Genomic DNA, 25,241 nt, shown 5'->3' with positions numbered 1-25,241 from the left:
CAAATTTCGAAAAATTGTTAGTTTTTTTTTATAAAAAATTCCTATTTGTATTACATAATATAAGGAAAACATATATTGGGTAGTCGAAAAAGTCTTTTCGTATTTCTAATAAAATTTTAATTTCTTTTATATATATTTATTAATATTAATAAATAAATAAACAAATATGTATCATTTTGTTCGACGACTTTTTGTCATTGTTCCGTTAGAGACATTATTCCATCAGTGTAAAACTTTCATCAGTATAAGTCGAAATTTCCGGAACGGAAGCGAGCGAACCACTGTTGTGCTACACGAACTGATATAGCATCGTCTCCGTAGACTTCACAAATTTCATTGGTGCTTCGTGGCATTCCTCCCTTTTTATACAAAGAATTCAAAATATTTCGAATTTCTACATTATTTTCACACAATTTTGAACGGATGTCACATTTTGTCAACTTCCCCGAATTTTATAATAATAATAAATAAATTATTTTTGGTTAAATGAAGCTTAAAATCTCTCCTTTCCAATACTTTATCGTACGACCCAACGTGATTGGTAGCACTGGAGATATACGACTGCAACGACATCCATTGACAAAATACGAAAAGACTTTTTCGACCACCATAGCGATGCATTATTTTTAAGTCCTCTCATTGTCTGATTGTAAGTAATGCAGTCCACATTAACTAAAACCTTAACCCTTAATACATACATATATAAGAAATATTTTTATGCGGAAGTAAAAATCCCCCTCCAAGATGAGACTTAGTTGAAGCAATTGATAAAAAATATGGCGAAAGCAAGGAAACATATTTTAATTGACGTATGACCATACATAGGCAAACATTTAGGCCATCTTAGCTTATAAACTTCAGTGAATAGCTATATTCAGAAATTTATGAATGAGGTCTATTAGCAGCCACACTTTTCAAATAGCGACATACCTTGAGCCGTGAATAAACACATACAATATGTATATTTATATATATACATACATACATATATAGTATACAGTAAAAACATCGTCTTTTAAAGCACCTACGATGATACAAGATGCAGTGAAATATATGGCTACATCGTTTACAGCGTCCAGTTGTTAACGTTAGAGAAAATCGCAGCAAAACATCCCGATGAATAGCGTGCGTTGACTGCAGACTGACCATTTGTTCATTTGAATAGCTCATGTGCTGACACGCTTGCATTGATGATGCTTGCTGTGAATGGATTTTATGCGGATGTGGATGGCTTTGTTTCTAACTGTCTGATTGGCTTTGCGTGTGAATACCTTTTACTCATGCTCTCGTTTCTTTAACGCTAAATGCATGTCCTAAGGTATTTAAATTTACTTCGGAGTACCGTTGCTATTCAAGCAAGGGTTTTGAATAAATACTTATTGAGTTTAAAAAATGTGGCATGAGTAAAAAATCATGTATAGATATTGTTTGTTTGTTTAAGAGTATGCTTTCATACGTTACTTCTGAACTTAAACTTTTTTCGAAATTTTGACACCATTTGAGGCTTTGATTCATCAAAAAAGGACATATTTTATTATCTTAAATTCCCTGAGAAAAATCTTAAGCGTTTTTAAGATTGAAGTTAAACACGATGGACTCACTAAGATGCGTAACTAAAAGCTAATTGCCTGTGCTAAATTCGAATTTAAATAATTCCGATTAAAAATTGAAAAGCGTCCGTTCGCGGTTATGATCTTTAATACAATGATAATCTTTATTCCAACAGTTCATTAGTTAGCCTAAATCTTAACCTAACGGCTTAGACTAGAGGTAAGTATGTATACAAAAAAGGGGTAAGTATATAGTTCTAATTCAATTCAGCATCTTAAATTCATTGTAATAGATTATTCTAGTACATAAGTAGTAGATTATGGTTATACTTGTATATTACAAAATTCGTAAGTATTTTACATAATGTAAAAAATTTTATAATGCATACAATTATTTTAACAAATTAAATTCTTAAAATATATTTTTTGATTTATAAAGTCGCATGACGCAACATCGGCCACCTTGACAGGATCATGATCCTTCAACTTCGACAGGCAGCAGGGCGAGCTTGTGAATAGGGCGCTTAATGGTGCCTGCCTTGGTTGCCACGTCTGCCACTCGCACCTTTCCGTCTCGTCCTTCTACGGTTGCGGCGATTCGTCCTAGTGCCCACTGCTGCGGTGGCGTGTTGTCTTCGTGGACGAGGACGAGATCGCCGGGCTGCAGGTTGCGTTTCGGGTGCAGCCATTTGTTGCGCTGCTGAAGACTGGTAATGTACGTTTTGGACCACTGTCGCCAAAACTGTTGCTTGAGACAGCAAACAAGTTGCCATCTCTCGCAATAGCGAATCGGGTCCGTTGACACTTGTGCCGGTGGTAAGGCTCGGAGGGAGCACCCTATTAGCAGGTGTGCTGGAGTCAATGCTTCGCCGTCGTTGGGATCCTGACTCAACGGTGCGAGGGGCCGCGAGTTGAGGATGGCCTCCACTTCGGCCAGCAGTGTTCCTAGTTCTTCGGCGGTGAGCAGTACGTTGCCCATTGCGCGCACGGCGAGGTGTTTGGCGGACTTCACTGCCGCCTCCCATAACCCGCCGAAGTGCGGCGCCCTCGGTGGTATAAAGGCGAATTTGAACCCTTCTTCGGCGGCTAATTTCATTACTTCCGGAGACTGGGACAGAAACGCCTCTTTGAGTTCGCGCAACTTGCGATCGGCGCCGACGAAGTTGGTTGCGTTGTCGCTGTATATCGTCTGTGGCATCCCTCGGCGACCAATGAACCTTTTTAGGGCGAGAATAAAGGAATTAGTTGATAAGTCAGAGACTAATTCTAAGTGTACTGCTTTAGACGTGAAACAAACGAAAACTGCGATATAGGTTTTTACGGGTGGTCGACCGCGTATTTTTAATGTAGTATAAATTGGACCACAAAAATCTACGCCACATATAAGAAAGGGTCGTAGCGCTCGAAGCCTTTCAACTGGCAAGTTTCCCATTATTTGGGTTTGCAACTTCGGCTTATAATGAAAGCAGTGTGTACAGTTTCTTACGGTTCTACTGCATGCTTCTCTTGCATTGATCAACCATATGCGTTCTCGAAGCAGCGCAACCAACGCCTTTGCCCCTGCGTGGTGATTTCGAAAGTGCAGGAACCGTAAATAATTAATAACGAAGTGCGAATTCTTATTTAGTAATAATGGGAATTTGGCATCGTATGGGAGAGGTGCATTTAAAAGGCGACCTCCTACTCGGATTAATTTGAATGAAAGCGACATATCCGAGTACTCATGCAAAAACGGATTCAGTTTTTGCAAGTTTGCGGGTAGCGTGGTGCCTTTGGTGAGTTTTTGGATTTCATTCGCAAATTCCGAATGTTGAATCACCTGAACAATTTTTAAAAAACTCCAGTGTAATTCGTCAGATGTCAGGTCCCTTCCCTCCGTAGGTATTTTTGGTCGTCTAATCCACCGTAATAGATAGGCAACCACACGAAGCAATTTTTGATGAGAAGAAAATTTTTCGATAAGGTTCAATAGTGAATTCTCTTTCACATTTATAGCTAGTGTGAAAGTATTTTTCTTCTTCTCTAATGCTTCATCGTCTGGGGAGAGCTGGAAGTGAGTGTTAATTGGCCATAAAGCGGGGTCTTCTAGGAGGAACTGTGGACCGCCAAACCATATTGAATTATTCAATTCATCCACGTTGCAACCCCGAGACACTTGATCCGCAGGATTTTGTTTTGTTGGCACATGTCGCCAATTTATATTGTCCGTCAATTCTTGTATTTCAGACACTCTATTTGCAACAAAGGTTTGTAATGACGATGGATGCGTTTTTACCCAATGCAATACGATTTCAGAGTCTGTCCAAAATATAATTTTTTCAAATTGTCGATTCAACATTGGCGCAATTCGTGACCATAATTTGGCAAGAAGATGTGCTGCCGAGAGCTCAAGACGCGGAAGAGACTTGGTCTTCAGCGGAGCCACTCTAGATTTTGCAGTAAGCAGCATACATTTGACACCACTAGCAGATTGGCTTCGTATATATATGCAGCATCCGTACGCTCTTATTGAAGCGTCGGAGAAGCCATGTATTTGGCAGATAGCACTCGACTCTAGATTTACGTATCGAGGAATGCTAATTGATGACAGCTGCAGTAGGTTGGCTTTGAAATTCTGCCAGCTAGTATCAAGACGCAATGGAATCGACTCATCCCAATCTAGTTTTTGGATCCAAAGCTCTTGCAATAAGATTTTTGCTTTGGTAACTAGTGGGGCTAATAATCCAAGAGGATCGAAAAGGCGAGCAGAGACTGATAGTATGTTTCGTTTAGTAGCTCGCAGATCATGAAAATTGGCATCCAAAACAAATCGGAACAAATCCTCTTTCGGCAACCAATGGATTCCTAGTGTTTTAGTTGAGTTTTTGTCATTGAAGCTTAATGACTTTTCAGTATAATTACTGTCGAAAAATTTAGGGTGGTTCGAAAACCACTTTGTCAAGGTGAATCCGGCCGAGTTTAATATTTTAATTACTTCACTTCTTATAAGATCTAGAGACTCAAAATTTTCAGATCCTGTTAATAAGTCATCAACATAAAAGTCTCTTTTAATGGCCAATGAACCGAGTGGGTATTTAGTTGTATTAGCATCACTGAGCATTTGTAAACACCGTGTTGCGAGAAATGGAGCAGGCGCAGTGCCGTATGTTACGGTGTTAAGACGAAAAATTTGAATTTGCTCAGAAGGATGCTCTCTCCACACAATAAGCTGACAATTTCTGTCTTCTTCATGCATAATTATTTGACGGTACATTTTAGTAATGTCCGCTGTTAGTGCATACTTATGTAAGCGAAAACGAAGAAGAGTTGAATATAATTCTTCTTGGATGGTTGGACCTACCATCAAAAGTTCATTTAATGAAATTTGAGAAGAAGTACGACTCGACGCATCAAAGACAACTCGTAATTTTGTTGTTGTGCTTTCGGGCCTCAAAACACACTGATGCGGAATGAAATAGTGTGGTTCACTCGGGATCTTATTATTTGTTGGGCTCATGTGACCCAGCGCTTTATACTCATTCATGAAGTCCAGATACATTTTACGAAGTTCTGGATCTTTCAATGTTTTCCTCTCCAGGGCCTGAAACCGCCGAACTGCGATTTCATAGGAGTGACCGAGTAACTTACGGTCAGCTTTAAAGGGCATTCTGACTTGAAGCCTTCCTGAAGGTAATACTTCAGTTGTATTGACGAAAAATTGTTCACATTCATTTTGTTCAGGTGTGAATTTGTTGCCAATTGTTTCTGAAGGAAGTTCCTCCAGAGCCCAGAATTTTTGGACTACTGAATCTATTGACGTTAAGTCTTCTTCAGTTTGGCATAATGTGCTATTTACTTCGGGAGGAGGACTAAGACTGCTGACATATTTGCCAGAAACAATCCATCCCAAAAGAGTTTTCTGTAGCGTTGGTTGATTAGGGCCACTTTTAATTTGACCAACCGCTAATAAATCGAAAAAGGTTTCCGCCCCTAATAACATATCGATCTTTTGAGATTTTTGGAATTCTGGATCCGCCAATTTAATATTGTGCGGAATTTTCCAACCATTAATATTAATGGTATGGTCTGGATGATTAGCCGAAATACATCGCATAATCCAGAATTCCGCCGAAAATTCATAATTATTTACGCGCGACTTCACAAATGCGCTTAATTTGGCCCCGACTTTTGTACTTGAATTTCCAATACCTATAATATTTAACGTCCTGTTTTGGCGTCGAATCCGCAGTTTTTGGGCCAAATCCTCCGTCATAAAATTGACTTGACTTCCTGAGTCCAGTAAGGCTCTTGCGGGCAGGTACTCTCCACAGCTTGATCTCACCAGAATAACTGCTGTTGCCAACATTACCCGATCAGGCACACTTATTGTATGCATTGCGTGTGTAGTTGTTGTTGGTTGCGGATGAGGTTCAGCAGCGAAGGACACAGGATACTGGTGCAGTAATGTGTGGTGGGACCGATTACACACGCGACATCGATCCGCTCTGCATTTGGATACCGTATGTCCCTTACGCAAGCAATTTATGCATAAGGGCACCGATTTGACAAACTCAAATCTCTGTTGAACAGAAAGAGTTTTAAAACTGGGGCAAGCTGTTAAATAATGGTCCTTCGATTTACACTGCTGGCATGTCGGCTGCTTTGTATTCGCTGCAACTAAAGCGGACTTCGTTCCATTCATATGAGGCTGTTTCACGTGGTTCGCGCTGGCTGCTGCTATGGGTCTCGTCCTCGAAGATGATGCGCCTTCAGCTGATAGGTGCTGGTATCGTCTATTTAAGGTAGCTTCACAATCCTTCCACAATGGTAACTTGTCGTAATCCAGCTGTTCTTCCCACTTTGATCGGGTGGCAGAGTCAACTTTTGTCATGACTATGTGAATAATTATCGCATTTGTGATTTGTTTCTCATCGCCCAGCGATAGCAATGAGTCATATACAGCCGACACTTCATCAATCATCGCGCGCAATGAAGGGGCTGATGGCTTAGGGATAGTTGGCAGCTCAAAAAGTTTTGAAATCGTATTAAAAAAAATCAAACATTTATTGTCATAAACCTTTTTGAGACTTGCCAACGCCTTCGGATAGTTTTCATCCGACATTTGAAACGCTTTTACCGTGCCTAGAGCCTCCCCAGATAGACAATTAACCAGATGGTTAAATTTTTCAATATCTGGGATGTTTGGATCATTGTGAACCAAACTCTCAAACAAACTCATGAAATTTTTAAATTCCGAATATTCTCCCTTGAATTTCGGCAAATTCATTTTTGGGAGCCTTGAGCTGTGAGACGTTACGAACGATGTTTCAGCAATAGATGTTCTATTTTTGGCCAAAATTGTTTTAATTATAGATTTTGTTTCTACAATTATGTCCTCTAACTCCCCTCGGGCCATGTCGTCTTCATCAATCTCTTCAATTTTAGATTGGCATTTCATCAATTTCTCACTATGTGAGTTTAGTATGTCAAGACGACATTCCAATTCGATTGGATCTAATGACATCGTTTTTTCTAGAAGACCCGTTTTTATTCGCAAAATGCTACTTTTCGCCACCGTCCTTTGACGCTTTAATGATTTTAAGTCGATCAACTCCTTACTCGGAGAGAGGTTGGCGATAGTTGGCTTTGGCTTGCTCATTTTTGCTTGTTAAATTAAATTTCCGGAAAAAAAATATACAGATTGGCAACAGATATATTAGGGATCGATAACGAAAACGAAAAATATATGTATAGCGATTCCCAAATATACGAAAGCCAGACCAATAGCAATAAAGGTTGGCAACAAATATATTTGGAATCGGTTACGAGAACGAGAAAAAATGATATCGATTCCCTAGTATACGAAAGCCAAACCTATGAAGTATGCAAAATAAGCAATAGCACAATTGAACGTTCTTGAAAATGTTTTTTTTTTTTTAAGCGAGAAAATTTTCCAAAGAACCGTAAAACTTTATTTCGTTTAAAAATTTTCAAAAATTTTTGTATGCAAGATATAAAATGTCGCACCTTAATGTTCAATTAAGAACGCTACCGCAAATCCCACGATCCCTCTTTCACTTATGTAGATGCATAGATGCATAGATGCATATGTACATGTGTATATATATACGTATGTGAATATTAAAATATAAATATATGCAATAAGAAAATATACGTATGTGAAAAAATGTGAAAAGAGGGAGAGCCAAAAACTGAAAGTGTGCACTTGCTCTTTTTTTTTTTTTTTACTTTTCGTTTTTTTTTTTTTTATTCGCACCACTTTCAGTGATTCGCACTCGTTACCTGTTGTGAATGCATAGGCGGTTTGCCTGCGTTCACTTCCCTTTTGCAGAGAATGCAATTGCAGCTCATTCCCACGAAGAGACGGATCTGGCGTCGACGTTAGCAGCGACGGTGTTGTTGACTTGGCAGCGGCGAGAATCGGCGTTGACGCAGCAGCAGAGGGACGATGGTGTTGACGCACGCCCGTTCGGTACCGGCGTGATGTTACCCCAAATAGCTGTTTCACGTTTTAACGGCCAAAGTTATCGGGTTTAGTTTTACGGCACTTTTCTTTCAACGGGTTTGTACCTCTTTTCCGGCACTTTTTAGCGGCACTCGCGACACTCTTTTTATTTTGCTTATGTTTAGCAACGGCACTTTATGTTTTTGGCGGTAGTTTTTAATATTATGCACTAACTGTGTAACCACCTTTAGCAGAAAAAATGTAAACGCTTATTTCAATACTGCTTTTATTTTCACACTCCACTGTATGCCGTTTAACCGATTTATCCACCTTTGGTTTCTCTCCTTTTCTTCCTTGTGTTTGCGCACTATTGGACTGGTGAATTTTACCGCACGTATGTATGTCATATAGTATGTATGTATTATATTGTGTTTTCACCACCCACTTCACAAAACGTTTCTCTCAGTTGCTTTTTTTTTTCAACTTTTAATTTGGTTAATTTGTATTTTATTTTCTTTATGTTTTTTATTTTTTTATTGAAGTGTATGTATATCTATGTAGATATATATTTTATTTTTATTTTTAATGTCTTTGTCCAGACATTTATTCTTAGTTGTCACTTTAATCACTTTCACTCGACCGAAACCGAAATAAATTGAAAATTCACAGGCAATTGCTCACGCGTTAGAAATTAAATTAATACGCCAAGTAAGTATTACTTTCTTCGAAAATTTTTTACAGCCACGCACTGAGTCCCTGCTCGGGCGCCATAAAAAAATCTTAAGCGTTTTTAAGATTGAAGTTAAACACGATGGACTCACTAAGATGCGTAACTAAAAGCTAATTGCCTGTGCTAAATTTGAATTTAAATAATTCCGATTAAAAATTGAAAAGCGTCCGTTCGCGGTTATGATCTTTAATACAATGATAATCTTTATTCCAACAGTTCATTAGTTAGCCTAAATCTTAACCTAACGGCTTAGACTAGAGGTAAGTATGTATACAAAAAAGGGGTAAGTATATAGTTCTAATTCAATTCAGCATCTTAAATTCATTGTAATAGATTATTCTAGTACATAAGTAGTAGATTATGGTTATACTTGTATATTACAAAATTCGTAAGTATTTTACATAATGTAAAAAATTTTATAATGACACCATTTGAGGCTTTGATTCATCAAAAAAGGACATATTTTATTATCTTAAATTCCCTGAGGGAGTCATTAGATGGTATATAGCTTCCCTCAAGTTATTTCTGTTAGCAATAAAAAAGTTCAAAAAACGAAACCAACTATACCCAAAAACCACTTATTCAAAATTAGAGCTATGTAAAAAGCTATCCTCGCCTATTTCTTAAAGTCGAAATATACTAAGGAGAACAAATCTTTAGTCAGCCAAAGACATAATAAATAAAACATAATAATAACTGTATTGTTTAAGGCTTATAAAGCTTGCACTGAAAATTGCAACCAACAGATTTTAAACAAAAGCTTATAATTTTCAATCGATTGGAATTAAAAAACATTGCTTTTTTAACAGTGGGACTCGATTTTGATATATTTTTTATTCAATTGATGAACGATTAAGGTTAATATCACTTGTATGATACCTATTCAATAGCATTTACACCGCTTGGTTCTTTAAAATATCATGCAATCATCACAATTATGAAAGCTAATAGTTACTCATACGCCATGCAAGCCAAATCTTCAGTACCTTCAGCAATGCCTTAAAATAATCGAAATGCAAAATATTTTATGCCTAAAATATCAACGGTGAAATCTTAACAGAACTCACTTAAATATCTTACCCCTGCTGATACCCGCCTGCAACTGCGCTTATTGCTTACTTGCCACAGTTCTAATTACAAACTTTTCTGCCTCGAATGCAGCCGTAATTTCTTAATTTACTTCGCCTTAATTCACCGACAGCAAAACTGCCAACTTTGCGGCAATTCTTTTGTTGCTGACGACAGAGACGGCAGTTGCTCGCTGTGAAAAGCAAACCACTTAAACGAGTATATTGTGTGCATTTACAACAACAACAGGGAATAGAAGGAAATTCTGTCAGTAAGCCTGGCGTTGCTCACCGTTGGCAGGCAGTCGAATGCGCTCATTTCGGAAATGAAAAATGCCGCCACAAACCGCACACACACAAACACACATCACCACATGTGTGCGATTCATGCATGCAGTTGTAAATTTAGCTGCCTTCCGGACTTATTGCCGGGTCTCGCGTTCTAAAACCTACAAATTGCTTTTCTTAGTTGCGCTTTTGCTGATTTTTATTTTCTTTTTCTTGTTTTTTTTTTGCTTTTTAGCACTTCCCAAGTGTGAAACCTCCTTTAGTAAGCTGCTCCACTTCGTCACTGCCGTTTTACGCCGCTTTCTAGTGCAGTTAATTATAATTAAGTCGAAGTGTTGAAGTTGGGTTAGAGGAGTAGTGCGGTTCATGCTTTCAGCGCAGTCATTTCAATGCATGTGTATGCATATATAGGTGTGTCGGTGTAGTTGCATTTGTCGTGCTTAGCAAAGCGGTAAACACCTTCTTAAATGCTCTTTTAACTAAGCAGCTCTTATACTATTGCCCCCACTGCAGCAAACTCAACGTCTGGGCTGGATTATTGCCATTGACATATGGAGTTTCTGCAGTGGGTTTGTGTAACACACACCTAAAATGCTGCTCATTGGCTATATTAAGTTATTAGAGTTGCATGAATACAAGGCTTTTGACATTTAATCTCCTCAAAGTAACTCAATTTGTTGATATTTTTAGGGATGTACTCTTATTTAGCAGGCATTAAATGTAAGTAATTGATGTTAATTAGTAAATTTCTGTTGCTAAGTACCAACTTTGCGGACGTTGAAACCAAATTTAGTAGCTCTCGAAGCCGTTTTTCATAATTTATGAATAAGAGAATTAAAAATTGACATATTTTCATTGTCTTGGTATCCACCAAAGAAGAAAGCATTAACGTTCTGAACAGATTCCCATATTTCAAAGGAATGATCCTACTTATATCGATTCATATTCAGAGTGAGTATAGGGTGACTTTATATGATTTTCAAAATACTTTAGTAAGGCTTTGCAAACTCGGAGGTCTTATTTTCAATACATTATCGCCAGTTTGTAAGCATTCCTCACAAATTCATTTGGCATTGACAAAGATAACCTCTTGTTAGAACTCTTGTATACCACTAACGATATTCTAAAGTCCAATAGCTTTAAAATATGCTGGTATAATACATCTATTATGCTAACGGTTTTTCAAATAGTTTTTTATTATTACAGAGGAAAAAGCTTGCCAAGTTAACTGTTTTTGTTCGGATAAAATTCTGATCAAGTTCTTGTATTTTAGAAATTCCTCGACCAGGTTGCTAAATACGTTAGTTGTACGTCACTCATTCAGATGTACATTAAGGCTTGCTTTGAAAATGATTTATTTCGTAACATTTGAACGATTTGAACTTATGTTTGATAATGCTATTTTACTTGGCTTAACCATAGTTGCATATCGCAACGATTCTCTAATGTTATTACACGTATCAAAATTAAATGTTGCCTACATTTGGGCGTATGAATAATTTAGTGAATATCAATACCAATTAAGGGTCAGTAGGGTAACCTTTTTTCAAAAAAATGTTCCTTTTTTGCATTTTCTGTTCCCTTATATCCTTAGAATTAATGTAGAAATCCACTTTACCATTGGAAGGTTTCGAAAAAGGCCCAAAAATAATAATTAAGGGTGTGTCAATTTTTCAAGGTTTATGTCCATGTTTGTATGCTTTTTCAGTACCTCAAACTTTAAACGCGTTTTTCTTAAAACACTTTTTCATTTATCAAAACTTTTCCTTGATTCTATTAGGGACGATAACCATTCACGTACTTTTTAAGAATAATTTGGATTTTTTTGTTTCAAATTATCCAAACATGAGAAATCGTGTCCGCCAGTGAAAAAACGCATCTTATTCACCCAGCCGACAGCTGTCATCAAAAAATTCCGAAAACATGTGTTCATACGCTCCACGATATACATACATACCTCATCAAATGTGAATAAAGTTCTATTGTAGAATAAAAATTTCTAAAAAAAAATGTCAAAAAACATTCTAGATTACCCTACTGACCCCTTAAGAATAGTTTACGGAATTAAGAAGTTTGCTCTATTTTTCTTAAAATTTGAATAAATTCCAAGAGAGTTGAATCTTTTGCAAAAAACGGCTTGAAGTAGAGGCTGTAAGAAAGGTGCTTGACAACGTGGCTGAGGACCATACATCTATCACTCATCATTTCTAGTGACAATTCATAAACCCATGATGAATATGACCACCAAACTATCCAGAAATCCAACGATTGGAGCTCCAAAACTGAACCAAAACCGAAAAATAGAATTCTTTAAAGTCACTGTAGGCCATTCAAGCCGGTGTGTGTGCCGGCGTATGGAAAATTTGACTAATTTGACCGTGCAGCATATATCTAAATGCTCTTTGGATTATCTTTAGTTTTGATATCATTTATTGAATTTACTTTTGAAAGTCGGTTTTTTGGAAGAATTAAATATTTATACTTATATTTCCATTGAATTATATATTATAACCGCTTTTTTTTGATGTTGTATTGATAATTAGCATTGATCTAGTCTACGAGGAGTAAAAAATAATCGCATCGATTTCCCGCTAATAAAATTTATTAGCATTTGGCATATAAATACACATTTTAGTGACTTCTCATTAAAATTAAATTTCCGCAACAGCTTAATTATTGAACTTTGACAAAAATCAATAAAATTAAGAGCAGCATAATAATAATAAACATACAACCGCACAAATTATTTATTTATGGTGCCACTTTTCATTGATGACACATAATAAGCTGGTATTTGTGATGCCAACCTCAATTCATTTAAAGCCATTTAACCTCACATTAAAGTCAAGTATGTCAATGGTGTGCGCTTTTCATACGATTTTTTTTGTTTTTGTTTTTGCATAAAATTTGCGCTGGTTGCAAATTGTGTTGCAAGCATATGCAATTGAGTGGAAGTGGAAGTGTATGCGTTTTTTATGTAAGCCGTGACACACTTTAACGCGCCACTGTACTACAGCAAATTGCAACGCTGAATGAGAATGAGTGAGTGTGAGTGACAGGCACTCACACAGATGCAAAAAACATATGTACAAATGTTTACTTTATGAAGGCACTAACACTATTTCATGGCAAGGTGTGTGTGAGTGCAGATTTTTACAGTTACAAAAAAAATTAAAATATATTTATGAATGAAAAAAATAAAAAAAAAGTTGTGAGAGTGTGAGTGTGTGCCATTTTATTGGCAATTAAAAGCAGCAACATGGCCTAATTTCCTGTTTCGTTCACAGTTGTTGCAACAGCGTTGACATAAATATCGCTACTGAAGCAACTGTGACGGGGTTGCGTGGGAAGGAGAAGGACAGAAGAAGAGTGAAGAAAATAAAACAACATTTCATTTAAGAGTGTGTTTGTGTGTGTGTCTGTGCCTAAGTGTGACTTAGTAGCGCTTAGTGAAATTTTAAAAGGCGGAAATGGCTCACAATGAGGCGTTAAGAGGTTAAGGGTCTTACTGTGTTGCCTCAAATGAGCGCTAACACCAACAGCAACAACAACACAGACGCATTAACACATTGGCGAAGATAAAATGTATGTAAGCACCATGAAAATGAAAGGTTACACACACATGCAAATATTATATGGTTGCCTTTTACTCTGCAACAACAACAACAACAAAAGGAATAGATACTTATATGTACGAGTATATAAGTCTGCCTGTTATAAAAATTGCAAAATATATGTGCTTAATTACATTTGTGTATATGTATGTGTATATGTGTGTGCTTAATAGCCATTTAACTGTTCTTCTTCATATTAAATAGAATAACTTTTAAATGCCATAAAAGCCAGTCGGTGAACACAGACACCTGTGTGTAAGTGCATGTGCGCGGGAGTACATTTACATATTCTACATATATATGGAACACACATATACATACACATATGCCCCGCAGTAAGTCACTGCCTGTGTCTGCGGCGCCATTGACAGCACCCTGGAGGCTGGCAAATGGGCACAGAGTGCGGTGTAGAACATTTTATGAATATTGTTAGCAACATGTGCTGCCAAAGTAATGAACGAGCGTGCAACAGCTTGGCTGACTAGCGGACGCTTACACCCCCACACATACAGTATGGCACACAAAACCAGAAGAAGAGCTGACAGGAGTAGCAACTAACGCTGCTATCTTGCCTTACAAGCGAAATAATCATAAAAATGCAATTATGAATGTCATTTCTATGAAGCTGGCGCACACACACGCACATGCTCACGTAAAAGTAGCGCCAATGAATGACACATGTGCGTTCGAGAGGCCAAAGAGCATCTCCTTTAATGTGTGCGAGGTGAGAGCGCTGCATGAAATTAGCATTAAAGCATTGAATGTCCTCGCTGCGCCTGTGTGTGTGTGTGTGTCGCCATTTTAATGCTGCAACAATTTGCAAATATTTCCGCACACAACCACACACACACACATAAACAATGTATAAGCGCGTACGTGTTACGCATCGGCCGTCAAATACGTTGATGCATTACCAATTTGCTTTGCTGGCGCTTGAGCACGCTTTAATGCAGAAATATTTGCTTTTGCTTGCGCCTTTTTACTTTTGTGCCATAAAAATAGCCCAACGTGCATATATTTGTGCACACATGTCGTCAATACGTTATGCTAGCGGTGGCTGTATGGTCATAAAATCGGCGTCGCACCCACTAAACGTTTAAAATGTTGCATACTTGAGGGCGCGCTTTATTGCGGCGGAGTATGTGATAAATTTATACTCGCTAACCCTGTAGGAAAAATTTGCTGAAATTAAAAAAAAAATAAAAGTTAATAAAATTAATTTTAAAATTGAAATTTTATTAAAAATATGAAATCGAATAAAAATAAATATTACATAAATAAATATTTTTCAACGAAAATACTTTTGTCGAAATAAATAATTTTAATATATATAGACTTTTTTGAAAGCTTACAAAAAACACATAAAAACCCGTAATAAGATGAAAACTATTGGAAACGCAAGAAAAGCTATCAAAACTAGAAGTAAAAATAATTTACCGCGATCCGAGTTTGGCAGAAGAGAGAGAGGGAGCAGAGTGGTTGAATTCTTAAGGGTTAAAGATGGTTTCTAGATAAAAGTTATATGACAAAGCTATAGGTTATGAAGAGATCTAAGACTTTTGCATTGACACCTTTTTCTCATAACCTCAAAATTTATGTGAAAATTCCAATATTCAAGTTTTTGCATTTTTAATTTTTATCTTGTATAAAAAAATTTTTCTTTGACGAAATTTAAAGTAAACTTATCATCTTATATCCCAAAAAAAATGTATTTTACTTTTTCAAAATAATAAGAAAGAAACCCAAATTTCGGCTTAAAATCGAAACTTTAGCTAATTTTCAGTCAAATATTCTCAGGTCAAAATATCCGATTTTCTTTTTTAAGTCAGTAGACTGGTTCAGTTTTTGATCCGAAATTTTGGATATACCCTTTTCTGACTTAGAAGCAGGGCATTCGTTTAAACTGGCATTACCGGACAACTGTCACATATAGTTGCCATACAAATAAATCGATCAAACTATATGGAATTAGTAAGTAATATTTTTTAAAGTAATGATATACTATTTCCGAATAAATTGTCAAGAGTGGGCAACTATAGCATATAAACGCCAAAAAAATGCTTGGATAACTTTTTTATTGGCCAAGAAATATTCACAAAATGTCACCTTACTTATTTTCCAAAACAACGCCACATGTTTCGAACTTTTCAACTCGGCTCACTACAGCCCCCACCTGTCATAGAAACTGACCGATCAAAACAAGATTTTTATACTCTGCCCTAAGAAATGCACCGGTGAAGAAAATCATAGTGTTGGTGTAGCAAAAGTAACCGGTTTTTCTAACCAAAAAATTCTATTTTTTTATGATTTTTTCTATCCGTTTGGTTTCTGTTTTGGAATTTTTGGATGGTAAAAGCTTTATATATCATTTTTTTGTTGCTATTTGCAATTACTTCACCACTTTTAGTGAAAAAATTTATTATTTAATTATCTCAATTTATTTTTTCAATAATTCAAACTTCGTGGTAAATTTTCCTACAGGGTCCTTAAGCTCATGCCTACTTACATACGTAAAAATACATATGTACATATATATATAGTACGTATGGGATGCTTGGTTATGTTTTGTATATTTATTTGTTGTATTTTTTTTTTTAATTTTTTACGACGCATTGCAGTCTGTCGCCGCAACAGTACTTGTAATATTTACCGTGAAAATATTGCTAAAGGAATATTTTGTGTATTCGAGTGCCATTGTCTATGAAAAATGCTAGCAAAATGGTTGAAAAATAACTATACGACTTTAGAATGGCATAGAAAAGAACTGGGGTTAGTTAGCAAAAAAATGTTAATGCAAAAAATTAGTAATACTAATGAGAACTAAATGAGCAGTAAGAGTAATGGAGAAAGTAATGGACATTACTTATGCTAAACTATGGATTAAAGTTAACACCGCTTTCATGTATTGGTCACGTGTATTGGGAACCCCTTGTGGTGGTTCATTGGCTATTCAACAGGCCGCTTAAAACACTTTTAGACTCATATTCTGGTCAATTTGATCAACAACGATTCATTGCTATGCCATATGTTGCATGGAGCACATTGGTGGAGGGCACGCTGTCGTAAAAAAAATTTCATCCTAAAGGTATGCTTAACATTTGGAGTCCGGAAAAAATTTGTCCTTCGTAAAAAACTCTGATCTTACAGGTATGCTAAAAATTTTGGATTCTGGACAAATTTTTCTGGCGTAAAAAAATTTCATCCTAAAGGTATGCTATGAATTTGGAGTCTAGAAAAATGTTTCTGTCGTAAAAACGTTTGATCCTAAATGTATACTATGCATTAGGATTCCCGAAAAAATGTATCTTTCGTAAAAAGCTTTGATCTTAAAGGTATGCTATAAATTTTTAGAGACTGGAAGCATTTTTCATTCTTCTAAGCTTATTAGTGAAATTATTTTAAAAACTTTTTGACGAATTAAAATTAGTAATTGTATGTTAATTTAAAAATTAAATTTATAAAATTATTCTATCTTCCTGTCATAAGTCCTCATACTTTTAGACCTACGGAGAATATGATTTTCATCCAACTTGAGTGACTTTGTCACACATTGTCAACTATTCCACCAGCATATCAATAACGTCATGGCTTTATGACTGACAATTAAATAAATAACTGTCAGATAAGCGACACTAACAAGCATGAAATGAATGGCTCATAAACTATGTGAGTGTTAGTGAAAAATGTCATATTATTAAACAAATGAATTGACGAAAGGAATGTGTGAATGATGTCTGAGTGTGTGTGTATAAAATGAAGGAAATGCATGTTGCATGCAATACATGTGCCATTTAAATGACGTGCTGATGGCAATATTTGGAGTAAAAATAAATAAAAGAAGGAAAGTTGTTTTCATAGAAGGCACATTAATGAAGTGAATTATAAAGAAATCAAGTTCGCTTTATATAATATAGTGAATACATATGGAAAAACTCGACTATTAACGCGTAAGAGGTGTCTACGGTAGTAAAAAAGAATTTAAGAAAAAATAGTAAGAAAATATATTTTTTATTATTTTTATGGAAAATCAAAAGTCACGATGCGCTAACTGATAATAATAATATTACGAGCTCGAGCTTTATCATTTTTTTCACAATCTCGAACGATATTTTCACGGTATCTAAGGCAAAAAAAAAAAATTCGGCACACCCTAATATGAATATATATGTACATATGTATATATAATAAATATTTATATGTATTTTAGTACAAATTTTTGTAATAATATGCATACAGCTACCCATAAATATACATATCTACATACAAGTGCATATCCTTCATATAACTGTATATGTGTGTGCTGCCGAAGCGGCAAAGTTGCTTTTGTTTGCGCGTTGTTTCGGAAATGAAAATATTTATGACAATAAACGCGCCTGAATAAGCAAACAAAAGCGGCAGCAGCGAGTGACTGGAGAGTCGAAGCTTCATATAAATGAATGAATGGATAAATGAATGCATGGATGAATGAGTGAATGAATGAATGAGCCATTCGCTCAATGCTTTAGTGATTATGCCTCGTGCACTACTCTGCAAGCTCTATACATAAACAAAAAACACACACACACATCTACAACTCAACTCAACTCAACAGACCAACCGGCAGTCCCGCCTTCTGTCTTCCACCGGCATTCTTAACTTCATGCAAAAACATTTCCTATTCTTCAATGACACCGTCGTCGTAGCTCACACTGCCTCAATAAACGAGTGCGGGCCTTTGCCAAGCCTGGCTGCATGGTTGGCTGAGTGACAGTGAGTTGTTTGTCCCATTGTCCTTATAATGAATGCTTTGTTGTGTCTTTGCTGTCTTTGCTTTATTTAGATTTCCATTTTCATTACAAAGCCATGTTTTTGTAGTTTTTGTAGGCGGCCGAAGGGTTGAGTAGCAGTTGCTGAGCAGCGGCTGCTGGGGAGTGGCAAGTTTGTAATGCTTTCAATAGATTTGCTGGAAAAGTAGTCGGCTTAAGATAAGAGTTGCCCGAGATGACGACTGTCAAATAATGAATGACATTATTAAAATATAAAATGAAAATTTAATATAAATTTATATTAAATATGTATGTATGTCGCTGGCCAATTAGGACAATGGCTTTAAAGTTTAATTCAAATTTCAGATTTTCACTAAAAGAAAAGTGATCTTCAGTTCTACATACATATGTTAAATATTTTTTATAATGATTAATAGATAAACTGAGGTTACACAATACATTTCTGATTTTTAGCACATTTTTTAAGAATTACGGAAATTTAGTTAAGTTATAATGAACCTGCACTGATGAATTAAGGATATTCCAAGACTTCTAACAAATGCCTCAATGTGGTTATATCTAAAAAATGAAGAATAACTGCTGTTTTCTGAATGACTACTTATTGAGAAAACCGACTACATGTATTATACATATACTGTCATTGTAAGACGTACCTCCATTTCGATGACACTTAAATTGCGATGGAACAGTTCCCAAATACACAGGAGACTATGAAATTAACCATAAATAATGGGTGGTGTTCGCTGCTATTAGAGAAGTTTTGATTTGTGTCTCATAAGTAATCCGCAGACATATATGGGAGGCCATGGTGGCTAGACCGGCCTAATATTAAGTAGTTGTGACCAAAATGTGAAAGATGGCACGAGCTTTTCTACAAGATTCGATCGAAAAATTTCACTTATCTTTTCTCAGTGTGATTTCCTTGTCGAATATAATCCAAAGGTTGATAAGAAGCTTCCTTAAAACATTTAATTTTAGGATTTCTCTGATACTTCCTTCCAATCCTTTTAGTACAGTCCAATCAAAGACTGACAGGGTTAGGTAAGAAAACAAAAAGTTAAAAAATTTCATATTCCCCAGTACAGAAGATATTTTGCTAAGTCGATTGATCAGACTGGTGTCAAACTATTTTTTATTCGGCAACTTCTTCAGTGGCTTATATTTAAAGCCGATTCCACCGACATATACGTAGAGCAAATAGATCTCCACACAAATGTTTGCGTTCGAAGCATAGTTGCTTAATGATTGAAAATATTTAAAATGGCTTCCACAGTCATGAAGAAATCATCATAACAATCCAAGGGACTTGAAGAGTTTTAAACAACTAAAATCCTATTATAGGCAAAGAGTTTCAATTTCCCAGTCAGTTGATTTCGAGAGTCATATGAGAAAATTAGCATTAAGAAGAGGCTTCGTGAACTTACCGTCTTTTTTTCTTTATTAAGTATCGATTGCTCAATTATAATGGGATTTTTCACTAGAAATACAGCATTCATAGCGAAAGCTTTAATATTTGTCGACAATTTTTTTGCAAAAGAGGACTATATTTTGATCAAAATAATCATCATTATAGACCCTTAAAACCATCTAACTACTTTATTATCAGACTTGTTTGGGTGCCTGGTTATAGTGCAATCGTAGAAAACTGCAAAGGTAATGACCTCCCAAGAGAGCTTTCAGTTACTTTAAGAGCGAGTTGCACCTCAGCTGTTATCTTGCGTTCTAGTAGTGGATCTGTGAACCTCTGGACTTCGCGTGAGCTTCTTCTGGCATAGTGCGGAACGTAGGAGACCTACAGTTCTCAGCAAAGTTCATTTCGACGCATCGTTAGGGTTCTTAATTAATATTTTCCAAAGGTAACGCAGACTTCAAACTCGGTTTAAGTCTGGATTTCTTGCTTACCTGGCATTGGCTTCTCCATGCGTTTCTGAATCAGTGGCACCTATCCAATGGGTCAGGGTGTCTGTGTGGGACACGATATGAAGATTGGGTTCATGTGATCGCGGAGTAACCAATGTACTCGGCCATCAGGGATCTTGATGGTATTGGAATTAACTTTACCGACGGACGTTTAGACGTTAGTAGTGTTATCTCCACTAATCAAAATACCGAACAACTAGGGTCGCTTGATAAGCTTGCACATAGAGTATTTAGACGGCGAAGACAATTAGCTGAAAATCGGGGTTGGGTTGAGAGTGAATAGTGTGTGTATTGGTAGGGATTCAATTCCTGGTCATCAGTCCACAGCAGTATGGACGCTCAACTGATGGTAGTTTTGACTACAAAGTCTGACCGGAGACTTAATTCTAGTACCACAGGGAACAGAAGCTCTTGGAGTTCACTTCAACATTGCTCATGCGGACTGGCCCCTCGAGGAGTGTCGTGGTGGTTGTGGTTAAAAACCGAATGTGGGAGGAACTGACATTTTGTCAGTTGAATGTGAGGTTGCATTGCAACCGGGTGCCGGACCCAAAGTACGGCAGTGATTTTAGATAGGTTTCCAACCCTACAAAGCTAATTAGTGTGCCCATTACAAACTACCAATTGATACTGTAAAATGCCTTGCATTTTCAGGGCACCGCCAATGATCGTATTGATCATATCTTATTATCTTTGAGCACCGTGGGGTAAGGTCATCGACGGCAGGTACTCACGTAAAACATACTGGACGTTAACCTTGTCCAACTGGACGCTAGCTGTCGTAGTTGCATAGAAGAGGGTTTCTTTTCCATTGTCAAGCTTTTGCAAGACTGAGCTTCAAACATCTCGGCGAGCCCTTTAAAAAATAGCCGAATTGATATTAGTCGCCTCAGCAACTGTTTGGCAGCCTTAAAGCGATTGGCAATTTTTTAGTGTCTTTTCAAGCATTACTTTCGAGTATGATTTAGGTATAACAATGTATCGGCTGTCTCAGTTGTTCAATATCCTATTTAGCTCGATTTTCTAACCTAACTTACAAAAAATTTAACAGATGGCAATTTTAAGAATGTTATAAATCCTTGGGACTCCACGTAGCATCGCTAAGGACTCTGCTTACTACGAAATTTTTTGTCTACTTTCAATCACTTTAACAGAAGGTCTAATTAGCAATCAAGACAATGAATATTTTGACCTTCTAAGCATCAATTAGTGTTTTATTGATGACTCAAGAATCCAATCCAACCAACTCTCCTTCTGATGTTACTTCAATACTTAAAGCTTCGGTTTGATGCCTAATTCCCTCCTACTGCACCGCAAAAAAAGTTAAAATTCACTGAAATGAAAACTCACAATTGCCTTTTAAATGATTATTTTTTCTTCCGGCACAAGTTCTTTAGCGCCCTTTCGCACAGCCGCAAAGTCCGCTTTTAATAAAAAACAATCAATCAAAATTTAAGCTACTTAAATTAATTGAATTTCCATGCATTTCGTGTTGTATATTTTTAATACTGAAAATCGCATTTTAATACGAAAAATCAATTATAACCGACAAGTCGGCGCGAGAATATAAATACGCGCTCTAATTGGAGTGATGGTGTGGTGTGCTTTTAGGCGCACAAACGAGCAAATGCACGAGAATGCAAAAGCGAGTGTGAAGAGCGCGGTGGTTACACGCTTACATGTATACAGGCACACACGCAGCGACATATACTTACATACAGCACAATGCCAGCGTTAATCCGCGCACCAACACAAACCCACACTGCCACGCATACAAAACAATGCAACTTGTTGTTATATGATGGACTTATTTACATCTTCTTGTCAGTTCATTTTTATCCATATTCTCAATTTAACTGATTTTTTTTTGTTGTCCAACTCATAAGCCTCTCCCACTCACTTTTCACGTAATCTTTTTTCTGCTTGCAGATTTTTTAATCCATTGTGTACGGTTTTTGTGCGCCGATTGTTATCAATAACTGCGGTTACGCCATCAACAACAACAAAAACAACAATCAGCGAAGTTAAGTCGCCGACGTAACCAACAACTACAGCAACAACAATTCATTTGTTTGTGTAAGAGTGTTTGTGCTACGCTGCTGCCGGACAATGCCAGGCGCGCAAGCGATGCGGTAACCCTCCCATTCAGCCACAGCGAGCGCATACTCTGCAAAAGAGCAAAAAAAAACACAACTACAACAAAAAAGGAGAAAGCAGCGAGATCGAAGGCAGCAAATCATTTACGCAAACAAATAAGCGCACAAGCACGTACTCAAGCCTAATCCCGGGCGTTTGAGCAGAAAGCCGACAAAGAATAAACAACTTCGGCCAAAAATACCAGATACACACAAACGCTGAGTTACATAACGCGCGCCAGTTACGCCCGAGGTTATACGGGCTAAGGCGCTTTATTCCAATAATCCTGCGGGCGGTTGTTGAGCTCCGGTGCCCAGTGCGCGTCTCGTCCCAAAATAAAACGAGCAAAAAATATTTAAGTTGAAATTCCAGAAATAAATCCATCAGCGCACTGGAATTTCGTAAGGACACCCATACACACACACACACACACATACATAAGCACCATTGTGTGACGCACACTTGAAATTCCAACAATTTCATCGTTTTTCGTTCGCCTGGTTTACCGTTAAGTTTCCATCATTGCGTTTTTATATTTTGCACCCACGTGCCCCGAGCACAACCACCATCCGCACCAGTTGCAGCAGCAGCAGCAACAGCCGCATACGCAGCAGAAGGTTGTGCTCCTGCCATCGCCGGCAACTCACCTCTACTCACCGCACCCGCACAGCGGCGCACACACCTACACCGCCGGCCACACCTGTGACGCCGAGACGTTGGCATACGCGAGCAAGGCAGCCGCGCTGACGGCCAACCACAGCTTAAGCAGCAGCAACAGCGCCGCCAGCAGCCCCACCAACAGCTTCTACAAGCATCACACGACGTCGTCGTCACATTTCCTCAGCGTCGGCGACACCATGAAGCTGTCAAAGCTGTCTAATCAGACGAACTCGCAGGATCCGCAGGCGGTGAATTCGCGCATCTTTGTGGGCAATTTGAATACGTTCCAGTGCTCGAAAACGGATGTGGAACGTATGTTCCAGATTTATGGTCGGTTGGCGGGTAAGTGCAGGCAGAGAGTGAAAGAGCGATTGAATATCACATTTAATTACATTTGTTGTAATGAAAATTTTATATTTTTTTACTTTCATTGTCTGTTTTCAGGTATATCGATGCATAAAGGTTACGCTTTCGTGCAATTCACAAATCCTTTCGATGCCCGCAACGCTTGCCACGGCGAAGACGGACGCACTGTGCTAAGTCAGACATTGGGTGAGTCAAAAGCTTAGCAAATAATAATCTAAAAATAAATACGAAAGGTCTTAGAAACGTTATAAGTTTTCTGGTTAGAAATAATGAATGCTTTTGGAAAAGAAGAAAATTTTGCTTAGATTTATGATTCGGTTGGCAGCGCCAGCAAACATTCCTGAAGTAATTTCGAGGAATGGGGCCGAGTTGACTGTCCTTGACCGAATAAAAATTGGGATCCGTTCCTATTACTTATACCCGACTATTGTGGGAATGGTTTAATGATTCGAATCTTCGGAATCACTTTTGACTATGGGATCTAGGACTTTCCGAGACCAAATAACTTCGATAATTTAATGTATAATTTATTCAGTATTGTTCAATGGTGAGGCTCATTGAATATAGGGCACTTTTTAGTCCTTATGGAAGTTGTGGTTTTCGGTTATCGCCGAGTTTACAACAGCGCGCCACACGTTCTTTCTTTACGCCGTTTGGTGTCAATTGGAGATTGCAAGTGCAACCAGGTTTTTCTCCACCTGGTCTTTCCAACGGAGTGGAAGTCTACCTCTGCTTCCCTCGGCAGTGAGAGCTGGAAATCTTCCGCATAACCTTTCTCTCAAAAACTCGACTTATAGCAGAGGGACTTGAAGAGTTTAGTCTTTGTATGTCGAGAGAAAACTTTGGTTGTTAATTGCCTCTTCGGTCCGAAGTAACAACTGTTGGCAAGAGCTATTCTCCGCTGGATTTCGAGGCTACATTGTTCTTGGTGTTAATACTGGTTCCATATAACAAATTATCTACGACTTCGAAGTTTTGACTGTCAACAGTGACTTGGGAGCCAAGTTGCGAGTGCGACGTCTATTTGTTTGATTACAGGAGATATTTCGCCTTGCTCTCGTTCGCTATCAGATCCATTTGCTTCGCTTTCTTATCCAGTCTGGAGAAATTGATTCAAATGTGGATCCAATCAATGAAAATATTAACCTAGTTGAGACCAAGCGTTAAAGTCGTATGGATAAAAGATCGGTTTGATTCTAGAAACATACTAATAGCATTAAATTCAAGCAATTCGGCTTCACAACATCTTCATAACTCCATTCTGTGAAATTAACATAATTTTCATAAGGCAACGCGAGTATTCTTTTCTATAAGTAGTTCCCCCACAACAGAGAGAGAGAAGGATCAGAGTGTGAAAAGGCAAAAGATACAAAAAAGATGTTAAAAAACCTTCTGAATAACGTTCAGTGTAAATTGATATATCATTTTTGGATGGTTTCATAGCTTGTTCGAAGTGTTTTAGCTGTGATCTTCTGTTTATACTAACCTTTAATGTCGGATTGGGCATCCACGTAGTTTTGCTACCGAGCTGAGAGCTTGGGTTTGGATGAAAGTTTTGGTCAGTTCCACTTACGTTTTGTATGGATATGTAAGTTACTGTGCGTTTGGTAGCTGTTTGTTTAATGGATGAATGGGCTCATGGCGAGTTCCTCCGAAACTGGGCTTTTATACGGACCTATCCAGGTCAGTTTTGACGATG

At 37.5% G+C, this 25,241-nt stretch overlaps 2 protein-coding genes across 2 annotated transcripts in view; one reads left to right on the top strand and one right to left on the bottom strand.

The window, feature by feature from the left end:
• LOC105231458 (transcription factor kayak) overlaps positions 1 to 25,241 on the top strand; it is a 72,182-nt gene that overhangs the window by 11,640 nt on the left and 35,301 nt on the right. The window contains exon 2 of the mRNA XM_049459197.1: positions 22,310 to 23,728. Within this exon, the coding sequence (XP_049315154.1) occupies positions 23,374 to 23,728 (355 nt within the window). The 5' untranslated portion in view covers positions 22,310 to 23,373. The remainder of the gene's footprint in view (positions 1 to 22,309; positions 23,729 to 25,241) is intronic.
• On the bottom strand, positions 1,582 to 8,380 carry LOC125778993 (uncharacterized). Its single transcript, XM_049459198.1, has 2 exons — positions 7,833 to 8,380; positions 1,582 to 2,767 (listed from the first exon to the last, which is right to left on the bottom strand). The coding sequence occupies exon 2, from the start codon at positions 2,746 to 2,748 to the stop codon at positions 2,023 to 2,025; it is 726 nt and encodes a 241-aa protein (XP_049315155.1). The 5' UTR covers positions 2,749 to 2,767; positions 7,833 to 8,380; the 3' UTR covers positions 1,582 to 2,022.

The sequence above is a fragment of the Bactrocera dorsalis genome, chromosome 5 (genome assembly GCF_023373825.1).
Source record: "Bactrocera dorsalis isolate Fly_Bdor chromosome 5, ASM2337382v1, whole genome shotgun sequence".
NCBI classification, from domain to species: Eukaryota; Metazoa; Arthropoda; class Insecta; order Diptera; family Tephritidae; genus Bactrocera; species Bactrocera dorsalis.
Note: the sequence above shows the minus strand (reverse complement) of the source record. Positions and strands in the feature narration are given on the sequence as shown.

Excerpts from the sequence above, each read along its gene's own strand:
- LOC125778993 (XM_049459198.1), bottom strand. The coding sequence starts at position 2,748 with ATGCCACAGACGATATACAGCGACAACGCAACCAACTTCGTCGGCGCC.